Source organism: Archocentrus centrarchus, chromosome 19 (genome assembly GCF_007364275.1).
Source record: "Archocentrus centrarchus isolate MPI-CPG fArcCen1 chromosome 19, fArcCen1, whole genome shotgun sequence".
Classification (NCBI taxonomy): Eukaryota; Metazoa; Chordata; class Actinopteri; order Cichliformes; family Cichlidae; genus Archocentrus; species Archocentrus centrarchus.
The window spans coordinates 7,442,542-7,454,613 of NC_044364.1; the positions used below are offsets into that span (position 1 = coordinate 7,442,542).

At 42.1% G+C, this 12,072-nt stretch overlaps 1 protein-coding gene across 6 annotated transcripts in view; it reads left to right on the forward strand.

Moving 5' to 3' along the window:
* Positions 1–10,453, forward strand: part of trrap (transformation/transcription domain-associated protein) — an 86,178-nt gene extending 75,725 nt beyond the window's left edge. For 4 of the 6 annotated variants that reach the window (XM_030754529.1, XM_030754528.1, XM_030754531.1 and 1 more), the window contains 6 exons: positions 47–272; positions 571–788; positions 1,773–1,957; positions 4,162–4,365; positions 6,836–7,030; positions 9,355–9,639. In XM_030754529.1, coding sequence (XP_030610389.1) covers positions 47–272; positions 571–788; positions 1,773–1,957; positions 4,162–4,365; positions 6,836–7,030; positions 9,355–9,639 — 1,313 coding nt within the window. The other 2 variants (XM_030754527.1, XM_030754533.1) reach the window with 2 other exon arrangements.
* Positions 10,454–12,072: the final 1,619 nt, after the last annotated feature.

The following is a 12,072-nucleotide window of genomic DNA, read 5'->3' on the forward strand; positions in this document are numbered from 1 at the left end:
TTTTTTTCCTTGTTGACTCAGTGAACTTTTTCCTCTGTCCCAACAGACTTTGACTTCAGTGTGCCAGGCTCCATGAAGCTTCACAATCTCATCTCCAAGCTAAAGAAGTGGATCAAGATCTTGGAGGCGAAGACCAAGCAGCTGCCCAAGTTCTTCCTCATTGAGGAGAAGTGTCGCTTCCTCAGCAATTTTTCTGCACAAACAGCTGAAGTTGAGATTCCTGGCGAATTCCTAATGCCCAAACCTACACACTACTACATCAAGATTGCAAGGTACATCATTATTCTACACGAGTACAGCTGGGCTAATGAGCGCATGTGGAATTTGCTGTAGTCATGGTTGGTACTTAGTAAATTTTTAAATGGCTAATGACTGTCAGATTGACCTGCTTTTACTGGAGCTTCCCCTCGGGGATTTTATCCTGATCTTTCATTTTAAATTCTGGCTTACACGTGTCCCACTGTGCCATTCTTGTATATTAGTATGGAATCACAGTTGCTGCTACCCTTTCTCTCTCTCTCTCCCGCACTGTTTAATACTTTGATTCTGTTCCTCTGCAACCCTCTCCAGGTTCATGCCCAGAGTGGAAATTGTTCAGAAACACAATACCGCAGCACGTCGTCTCTATATCCGTGGCCACAATGGAAAGATCTACCCCTACCTGGTGATGAATGATGCCTGTTTGACTGAGTCACGTCGAGAGGAAAGGGTCCTGCAGCTTCTCCGCCTCCTAAATCCTTGTCTTGAGAAGAGAAAAGAGACCACCAAGAGACACCTCTTCTTTACTGGTATGACTGAAATGGAGCATGAGTTTTGGAAATATAAAAGGAATAAGGATGATTTGGGGTAGAGATTCACTGATTGTGAAATTTTGGGCTGATACTGATAACAGCAATATTTTGGCTAATAACTAATCCCGATATTTTTTTTCTGCTAGTTTATTGTTGTTGTTATTTTGTTACCTTTGTGCCAGGAAAACAAGGGCATCATCATTATTAAAATAACTGATCTGTTTTAAAGACTCTGAGTACTTCATACAGCTATTTTTAAATATTGAGAAAAATAAATATAAATACCATCTCATTTACCAATATACTGATATCAATCAACATGGCCAATATTGATTTTTTTAATTTTTTATTTTTTTGGTCAATTTATTAATGTGTTAGGAGTCAATGTTAGAACAAGACAAGCAAAAGAAAAAGAGGAAAACATTTTTAAGACGAAAAAACACTGAAACAATATTGCTTAATTTTCAAACACCATTTGTACTCATTTCTTTGGTGGCTTGTCTCTGTGCAGATATTTGCTTTATAAATGTATATGCTGGATGCTTTCTTTAAGGGGAAACAGTATTAAACAGTCCCTACCAATCCAGTTCCTTCCTGAATGGTTGGTATTGATTTTATTTGAGGTGTCACTGTATGTAAATGTTTAGACTGCTTCCACTGTGTGACCGATGCACAGCCTTTTACCGTCTTTGACCCTGCTTGGTGTTGATTGAAGGCACGCCTTCAGTGTAGCTTTTCCCAAACTCTAGAGTATTTTAGTTGTAGGCTTAAGTTAGCAGTTTACAATGGTAAAGCAGAGTTTGTTATCTGGCAAGTGCAGCAAAATATTTACAGTTTGTCTCTCGTGTGATTGTTATCCCACCACTGTCTCCACTTATTTTTTTTCTCTTATGCTTCCCTTCATTTAAATTCCTTCCTCTGCTCTCCCCTTGCCTCTCTTCCACCTTCTTTTCTTTTCTCTTCTTCCTTCCATCTCTCCAGTGCCCCGAGTGGTGGCAGTGTCGCCTCAGATGCGACTAGTTGAGGACAACCCTTCATCTCTGTCACTGGTAGAAATCTACAAGCAGCGCTGTGCCAAGAAGGGCATCGAACATGACAACCCTATCTCCCGATACTACGATCGCCTGGCCACTGTGCAGGCTAGAGGCACACAAGCCAGCCACCAGGTGACTGGGTTCTGCATTAACATCCATCCAGAGTGTCTGGTTTGAAATTTCACATCACACTTGAACTAAATTTAACTTATAATTTCTAAGGGGGAACAATTGTGTTTTCAGCACTGAGAGTATTTTTAGATAACTGATATTAAATGATTAATGTAGCATAAGAAATGCACTAATTTCTTATGCTACAAAAGAAACCCTCAAACCTCAAGTTAATTTGAAAATCTGCAAATGTTGGAGATTCAGTTTTCCCTGGAGAGGGAGGATTTTCTCTAAAAAGGGATGAAATAAAGTGAAAAGTAAAAATTTATTTTGCAAGCTGTTATGTCAGCTAATTACCAAAACAATAGATGTTCTGTTCTTGATTCAGTATGAAACTCTCCTACTCCTGATGAGCTAAACTCAATACTAGCTGCATTGTTACTGTTGTAATAATGCTTCTTTAACTCATCTTTACCTATATAGATTTTTTTATAGAGAGCATTTTCACTCTTGATTCTAATATACTCGAGCCTGACACTTATTGATATTTCCTATACCTGGAATGAGCCCTTTTGGGAAAAAAAAAAAGCTTCAGGTTATGGATATAACCCCAGTTCTCTGATTAGCATGAGTAAGTGTCTCATTATGTGTAACCTCATCTGTTTAGATGCCACCTGTTTAGATTAGACACAGGCTTTCTCATATGTGGTTTAGCCCAGAACACAAATAGCTGGTCACTCTAAAACCCTGAGTTGCAGCGCACTGACTGCACACAAGGTATGCAGCCACTGTTGCTCGTCAGAGGCAAAATGCAGGCAGTTGTATAGAGGAACACACACCCATAACCTTCAGGATAAAGAGGGGGTTAAGCCACATACTGCCCTTTATATTATCTGGGGAGAATTGAATGCATGTCTGATGCACTTAGAGAGCATGGATCTCCCTTACATGTTTAGCTGAGGCTAAAGCAATCAATAGGGCCGTCTTGATGGACAGCATTTTTAACTCAGCCTGTTCCAGGGCTTCAAATGGGGAACAGGAGAGGTCTCACAATGAAGCTAGTGGTCGAGATGTGGGTATTTAAAGCGTGCACCATTCATGAAACATCATGGTCTTCCCCTTAAAACCAGTATGGCAGGCTGAAATAGCCACCAAATACACCTTGATGGTTGAGAAGGCTTTACCCTTTTCAGTCAATACCTGAAGAAAGGATAGAATCAGTGCCACAGAGCACTAAAATGGGATACCCTGTGATTCTAATTCAGCTGTGCACAGGTTGAACCACTCACAGGCCAGGCCAATGGACCTAGCCTCAGTGGGTGGGGGTGGGATATTTCCCCCTGTTCCTGAAACAGCAGATCTGTGTAGTGGCAGTGGTCATGGTGGGCTGCACAACAGCTGAAAAATCTCAGCTAATCAGTGCTTGGCTGGCAAGTGTTGGGCTACTAGAATCATAGTGACCTCTTAACCTCACTCTGGCTTGAGTTGGGGGAATGAGACAGCGGTGCTGGTTTATCAGCCTTGCCCGTGATGGCAGGCAGTTCATCTGATGCTAGCAAGGAATTTGCCTCCAGCAACAATAGCAGTTGTCTGGGGTTCTGCCTCTGCCTCTGCCCAGGTTGTGCTTGGCATTGTGGCCAAGTCCTTGGGCATTTCCACTTCTCCCTGCAGTACAGCCACCTCACACATAAAGGGTCACCACCTGACAGGTTAGGCTGGCGAGCTAGCCCGCAGCAGAACAAGCTACAGGATGTGTAGCCCAGGCAGAGATCTTGTTGCTGCAGGGAAAGTTTTCCAACTTTGTTCAGGTTGTTAGCTGTAGCCATGGTTAGCAGGATGTTACTACTGAAAGTATTGCTACTCAGCGCAAGCACTAGCTACAGGTCAGTGTTCCTACTGTGAACTAGTGTACAACTGAAATGTTTGGTGCAAAGCACCCGTGACTGAGTTGTGCACTCAAAACTTTGGACAGTTTATCTTAGTACCCAGTGGTCAACAGGCAGCATTGACCACTGGGTACTAAGAGGTGTTCCCATAGTAAGACATGAAACAAATGCTGTGAAAGAGAACCCACTCAAACCTCTGGTGAACTCTGGACACAGACCTGTTCAACAATTTAGTTATTATGTATTCAGTTAAAAAGAAAAAAAAAACATAATTGATGTGTTGACTAGAGACGAACCTGCCCAACTAACCTCCACTCCATCTTCATGGTCTACTACCAGGTCCTGAGGGACATCCTCAAAGAGGTGCAGGGCAACATGGTTCCTCGCAGCATGCTGAAGGAGTGGGCTCTCCACACATTCCCCAACGCCACTGATTACTGGACTTTCCGAAAGATGTTCACCATACAGCTGGCCCTCATTGGTCTGGCGGAGTTCATGCTGCACCTCAACAGACTCAACCCTGAGATGCTGCAGATAGCACAGGTAGGAAACTCATACAAACACGCACAAAGAGGCATATGTTGGGCTTCCTGTCAGGGGAAGAGTGGGATCAGTTTGACAGGGGCAAATTCAATAGATATACACACCCTTAGATGCATTAATAGATCACTATTACCCTCTCCATATCAGGCTGTATGAATTACCATTCTCCCCCGTGACATTCACGCTAGGCCTATCAGTCAGCCAGCCGCTGTCAATGCAAAGGATGTTTTGACAGAGCGTTATATTCAGTCCCTCTGCTCAGCTATCAAAGACGTTTCAATTTGAAGAGACCATGTTTGTGTGCGCATCCACACATCTGTCTGCTGCTGCTCAGGGTCTGCAGGCAGCTTTCTCAAAGTCATTATTAAAGATGATTGTGTCAGTTGGCCACCCCTCCCCTCTGATCCTAATCGGCCTTTGCTGACAGGCGTTCCTCCGGGCAGCTAAGCACTGGTATTAAGCCCCCTTTCTGCCTGTTCCACTCCACAGATCCCATTAGACACAGGAGGATTTTGGTGCGAGTGTACACACATACAAACACACACACAAACCGAGAAAGAGTGTGTGCAAGGACAGGACATCACAACCTGCAACACTGTGCCTCATCCTGCCTAAATAGAGACCTTATGTTCCTTAAAGTTGGCCCCTATAGAAATCAATTAGGAATCAGTACCAAAGATCCTGCTGTGCAATGTTCATTGGACCTTAACTCAGTTATTAGGCCCAAATTTAACTACACATCAACAACAAATGCAAAGACCACAGACAGTGCTGCATCTTCACTGACACTGAATATAAATTGGAGGGTGTGGTGCTTAATAAATTAGCTATTTGTCAGTCAGATCACTTGTTTTATCACCCTGGAACAGCTCCACCAGTCACAGTGACACATGACATCAACTACTCAATAAACGAACAGGGGCTTCTTGAGGAAATTATCCTATTTTCTGGATGGTGCAGAGCAGCACAATGTGAAGGCAGAGGGTGTGTGTACTGTTACTGAGCTTGTATAGTGATGATAGAAATGAATGTTGATGATGGGGTTTTTTTTTTCCATCCAGCATCTTCATTTAAACACTCAATAATGGGCCAATCTGATGTGTGTATCATTGATTTTGGTTACTTTGTAGCAGCCCTGAACCATATATATATGTGCTTCAGTAAACTGAAAGGCAGTAGACAGTACTGCTTAGTGATACTGTGCTCTGGCACCACACTTCTCTGCAGATTTTACACATATGTGTACTCTTTCCTCCAGATGGCAGAAAGACGGTCTTTTCACACAGTATAAACCGACAGTGCACCACAGTTAAGAATCACTTATATGTATTAATAGATTAATCCTTTGCCAACATTTGAACTTCAGACACAATTAACCTTTTTTTTTTTTTTTTTTTTTTTTTTTAATTTAAACAGATCTAAAGGGTGGGGGGGGGGGGGTAGTTATCAATATCAATAATAAACCTCCTACCCATTTTGCTCCTTTCTTAACATTTACTTTCATTTTGTTATTCAACATAGTGGTTCGTATTTTTTGTTGCACCATCATGAAAAAAGGGCTCACATAAAGCATCCCATCACCTCTTGAGAATCTGTTTAATTTGCTTACAGTATTAGGTCTCTTTACTCTTTGGCATTTGTTGTGGAATTCATCCGCTATCTGGGATTTCTCACAGTCAGGTTCGCAGCCCCCAGTCACTTCATGTGGCACACTAATGTTGCATCATTCCATTCACACCAGCCTCTAAATAAAGCCGTAGCTGACCACTAGTCTGGTGCTTTAGCATTCTGAGTGCTGCCTTCACAGCCAACAGTCTGCAGGCTTATCTGAGCCTCCTGGGAGTTGCCGGTGTCTCAGCCCACTGCCTCTAGGCCCTCTGCTGGGGCTTGGAGGAGCAAATGAAATGTAGGTGAGAGAAGGGGGTTGTTAAGGACGGGGAGGGGGGGTAGAAAAGAGGCGAGACAGAGGAGGAGAGTGAGTAGGAGCTAGAATGAAATGCTCTGCTATAAAGCTGTCAGAGCTACTCACTTTTTCTTATAAGGGAGCTTATCTTTCCTGGAATGGCTGCTTATGTAGCGGCCCTCTCGCACATAAATGCAGGCTTAAAAGATGAAAACTTGGCCGTATATATTTAAGTCAGCAGAGAGCAAAGGGAGAGGGCGAAGGGGGCAGTGGAAGTGAATTAAGGATTATAGATGCTGTGCTGCGGATAGTTTGACATGTTACTGTTTCTGGGACATGAAGATCAATAATGGCAGCCATTTTGTTGGCGTGGGCTTGTTTTGTAGCTCCCTGAGCCTTACTGAAGAAGAAGAGTTGTTTTCTTGGTGCTTATGTGGTCAGAGGAAGGTGGACAACACTGCAGAACAGGATGTTTCCAGATCGTTTTTCTTTTTTCTTTTTTCCTTCTATGTAAAATCTATCTCAGCATTGTATAAAACTGATATTTGCCCTCTCCTCTGATTTCAGGACACCGGAAAGCTCAACGTTTCTTACTTCCGCTTCGACATCAACGATGCCACAGGTGATCTGGATGCTAACCGTCCTGTTCCATTCCGCTTGACGCCGAACATCTCGGAGTTCCTGACCACCATAGGTGTCTCCGGCCCGCTCACTGCCTCCATGATTGCTGTGGCTAGATGCTTTGCACAGCCAAACTTTAAGGTAGTTCATCTGCTTGTTTTTTTTTAAATACACTACTTTACCAGAGAATGAATGGATTGAATATAGCCTATGATCAGAGGCTTAGCTTACTTTTTATAAGGCCTATTCGTGGACTATATGTTTATTAAGCCTAGCCACCACGACATCACCCACAGGTTTCTGGCCTCAGCATTTTGAAGTCATGTTAGTGTCGTGGAGCTGAAAGTGACTAAATTATGAGCTAACATCGGCATTCATAAACAGTACACGTGTAGTGCAAAGACACACTAAGTAAAAGACTAATTACTATTTGGATGGCCTGTGCCTCAGAGCATGCAATAATATTTGAAAGATAATTCACTGAAAGTCCCCCAAAACACCACAAACGCAGTCGAGAAGTCCACTTCGGTAATTTGCAACAATGAGACGTAGCACACAGCCTCCACCTCTAATTTTAAATCTTAAACCGTTCTTATGAGGAGTAAAACTCTCTCTGGAGATCACTGGATTTTATCAGGCTATCATGTTAATTTTATCCCTGAAGTTAGTTTTAACATGCGAGTCTGTAGAGATTTACTCACTTCTGGAGCAAGCCTCAAGTGGTCATTTGAGGAACTGCACGTTTTTTGTGCACATTTTTCAGCCCTGCAAGTTCCAGCTTGGTAATAAGATAAAGCTACGGAAATTAAAATATGTATATGAAAGTATTTCTTATCCGATTACTCGATTAATTGATGGAATACTCAATAGAATACTCAGTTACTAAAATAATCTATATATGCAGGCCTAGTTCAGTTTAACCTAATAACTTATTCGTCTTGGAAGCTTTTGGAAGAGGTGAGATTCAGTCTACTGCCGGTGTTGTTTCTTGCAGTCACTAGAGTGTCGTGGTTTGTTGTCAAATTTAAGCTCCTGCAGCGCTCTCCAGATATTGCCTGGCAGTTAAACTTGTTGAACTTCCTCTGGGTTTAAGTCTGAGGCATAGCTAAAAACAAAGCAGTGAAAAACAGTAGCAGCCAGATGGTTGTGTAATATATGTAAAGCAGGGCCGTAATGACAGGCTTGCAGTGTCTGTGTATAGGTCAGGCTTATACTTGAAGTCTGACTGATGTTCCAGACACAGAAGTGCTTAAGATGCAAATAAACAGAACACTTGACAACGTGAACTAGTTAAGACCAAATGCCACAAACCGGTTCTGCTTGTGGCCAAAGCAAAGAGGTATTACTGTGGAGCACAGTAAAACACAAACACTTAACAATCATCCACTCAAATATAGTGAAGCCTTAAACCATTTAAACAGTCTAGTGCCATCGGAAACCGAATAAACACTTTAGGTAAGGGTAGGGAACGGTGTGTACGTAGTTACGTGATGATTGCCGGGTCACTTTTTAAATGGTTATATATTTCAGGTCTGTGCCACCATAATGAGCTGTTGACAACACAGAGAGATTTCCCCATGGATGATTGATGTGCCCTAAATTGGAGTTAACAGCTTTGTTTTATATGTGTGTTTGAAATTGGCAGTGACTTTATATAAACTGAGGTTTTTATCATGTGTCACTGCGCTCATTCCCACGACTGGCAGTTTGAACACACTGCCCAAGAAAGCCTGCCCGGCAGACTGGCATATAATCACATATGAAGTCTTCCCCTATAGACTTCATAGCTATAGTTTAATAGATATCACCAGTTATTCTGCAGTGTAAAGCTTTATGCAAAACTTCAGTTTTACATAATTAGCAGCATTGCAAAATAAAATCTTAAATAGACGAGAGAAATACAGATGAATGTCTTTTTACATCCAGATATATTTTGCGGTCTTCCTCGATAGATAGAAATTAGTGAGTATATACATAGCAACTCAATTGAAGTAATAAAATCAAGTAATAAATGTTTTGTCTTTAGGATGTTGATGCATTAGCAAAAAAAAAAAAAAAAAAAAAGTAAATAAGTGTTTTGCAATCAGATGTAATCAACTAAGGTGATTTTATTTCTTGCACACTGCTTTGGTAAATTTAGGCAGCTGCTTACAAGAAAAAGACCACACAGTAACTGAATGCTATACTCACATTGGGCACGGTTGTCTCCCATCCCCATTCACACTGTGCTCTACAGTCGGGGCCCCCCCCTCTGTCTCTCTCACGGTTGCTCTCTTTCCAAAGTGTGTGTGTGTGTGTGTGTTTATGAAAAGGTCTGCTTTAGAGCACAGTGAGGTTCATGCTTTTATGCATATTGCGGCTAAATTGGGGGAAATTTTGGAAGCAGGGACACACAATCCTCTCTTCTTTGTTAAGAAATGAATCGGCGTCCTGAAAGTGACTTCCTCATGTCCTCTCTCTCATAGGTGGATGGAATCTTGAAGGCCGTCCTTCGTGATGAGATCATTGCATGGCACAAGAAGACCCAAGAGGACACGTCCATTCCCCTGTCGCCAGCCGGGCAGCCAGAGAACATGGACTCCCAGCAGTTGGTCTCACTGGTCCAGAAGGCCGTCACAGCCATCATGACCCGCCTCCATAACCTGGCTCAGTTCGAGGGAGGAGAGAGTAAGGTCAACACTCTGGTGGCTGCAGCAAACAGCCTGGACAATCTGTGTCGCATGGATCCAGCCTGGCACCCCTGGCTCTAAGAAATCAGAGGCAAAGGAGGAGCTGAGATCACATTTTGTATAATTTTTTTGGTTTTTTTTTTCATTACACATTTGATTGAGACAGACAAGGGTTGTTACATCGATGTCGCTCTTTGGAAAATGGAATCATATTGAAACAAAGGCCCTGCTTGTCAGAGTTTGCCAGTATTCTCAGTACTTACATCTTTATTTTTATTTAAAAACAGTCCTCCTTCAATGTATATTTATTTTTGTATCAAAATGACAGGGATCCTGCATAATGTCAGCGGCCCTTTCTTTACTGTGACAAAGTGGCATTACAGGGATTTATTTAGGTATCATTTAATCTAATCTAATTAGCTGACATTTAAATGGTTTATTTTGTTGTTTGCGACATGTTTTACATGCTAACCAAGAGCTTGCAAGGGTTCCACTTTGATTTCTCTTCCCCTCAAATGGTCATGTGTCCTCCCAAACCTGTACCTTTTTTTTTTTTTTTTTTTTTTTTTGGCATACCTGTATCTGTACCTGAGTAACAGATGATATTCTTTGATTTTTATTTTATGCACTGCTTAAACTATATTAAGATGTCAGAGAATTTCTGTATCAAAAGCCTGTTTTCGCCAAATTTGTTTGGACTCAGCTGGCGCTGTAATAAGCTATATGACCGCTCTAATGCAAATATGTCATTCCCAAGCTGGTTGTGTTATCCTCCCCTTTTTGCAGAGGTACTGTACCTTTTCCAACAGACACATTCTCTCTTGCCTTGTAAATAAGCATTTTATTGTAATAAAATGCTCTTTTTTTAAAATAAAGAAGCTGTGTTTTCTCCTTTTCCCATAATCTCCTGCAGTTTTCTTTGCTCTGTAAAGAAACCAATGAATCTCAAAAATGAGTTTTAACTGTGTTCACAATTACCATAAAGCAGAACCAACAATTAGTCTTCTTCCTCTTTTTGTTTTTTTTTTTTTAAAACGTGTTGTAAAACAGCAATAATAGCCAGTAATCCCCATCTGTGCCTCACATCTACTGCATCACTGTCACAGCCATAATCACCCTGAAGGACGCACTCTTGGATATTATTGCTGTAATAACTCTTGCTGCGAAATGACTCCAGACGAGCCGTTCTGTGATGTTTGAAAAGTCTATTGCCGTCATCCTCGCAGTTCACAGTTAGTAGACGTTTATAGAGAGGCGCTTCTTCCCAGCAGTGTTGAATCAGAGTGCGCGTTTGTCTCACGGAGGTACAATAACCTTGTGGTCATTCCCTTCCCTCTGGTTAAAAAGTCCTGCAGAGGTGCGGCGAGGCGTCCCTCCACCGGTGCATGATTAATGCGTGCCAGCAGCTCCCCGAGTGGGCTGGCCTCGCTTGACTTATACACACTGTCAGCCAGCCTGCCTGCACTCATAAACAAAGGTTATATCTCTGTTTACCTCTATAGAAACACAGTCACTGCCTTTTAACATGTTTACACGCTGCCTCGAATGTTTCTCATGCACACAAGAAAGGAAAGAGTGTTTGGTGTCTAAGTCGCAACAGCAGCTGGTAGTTCCCAGCATTCACCGTGAACATCCTTCTTTGTATCTGCCGTTTCAGTAAGCATCTTTGCTGGTGGATAAGAGGCTGCGGTGTTTTGTGAGGCGCTTACTTTTGTACATACAGAAAGCATCTGTTGAAGGAATCCCCCATCCCCTCAGAAGAAGGTTCATTTCAACTTATTCTGTTTCCGCTTATTGTGAGTCAGATGATGTTTGGACAACTAACCCTAACCAAGCTTTCAAAGAGAAATGCAGAATGTGTGCCCCCAAATACTAAAGGTCCGATGCATACCATAAAAAGAGGCCGGGCAGAGTTTTTGTCATGCTAAGAACATGACAACTATTTTGAAAATAACTACTGTTTGATGCTCCTGATGCAGCAGCAAAAATTCCCTCAAATTACAGAAACTGACTTTGTCATACTGTAATTAGTATCATTATATCAAAGGTTTTGCTGGAAAGAAAATAAGAATGTCTGCAGAAATTAGTGCTAACCCATCTAGGACACAGTGATCATCTAAGTCCACAGGATTTGTCCTCTGAAAATGATTTTAGGTCAGTCCGTAGGATATCTTAGTCTGGCCCAAGTGGAGAACATCTAGGTAGCAATATACACTAATTTTATTAGGTGCACATTTCTTGTTCTGGGTTAGACCCCCTTTGGAAACATTCCTCAGAGATTTTGGTCCATATTGAAATGACAGCATCACACAGTTGCTGCAGATTTGTCGGCTGAACATCCATGATGTGACACTTTCGTTCAGCCACATCCCAAAAGTGCTGTATCGAATTGAGATCTGGTGAATGTGGAGAACACTGTTGTGTTCAAGAAACCAGTTTGAGATGATTTGAGCTTCGTGACGCGGTGCGTTATCCTGCTGTGAGCAGCCATCAGAAGCTGGGTACACTGTGGTC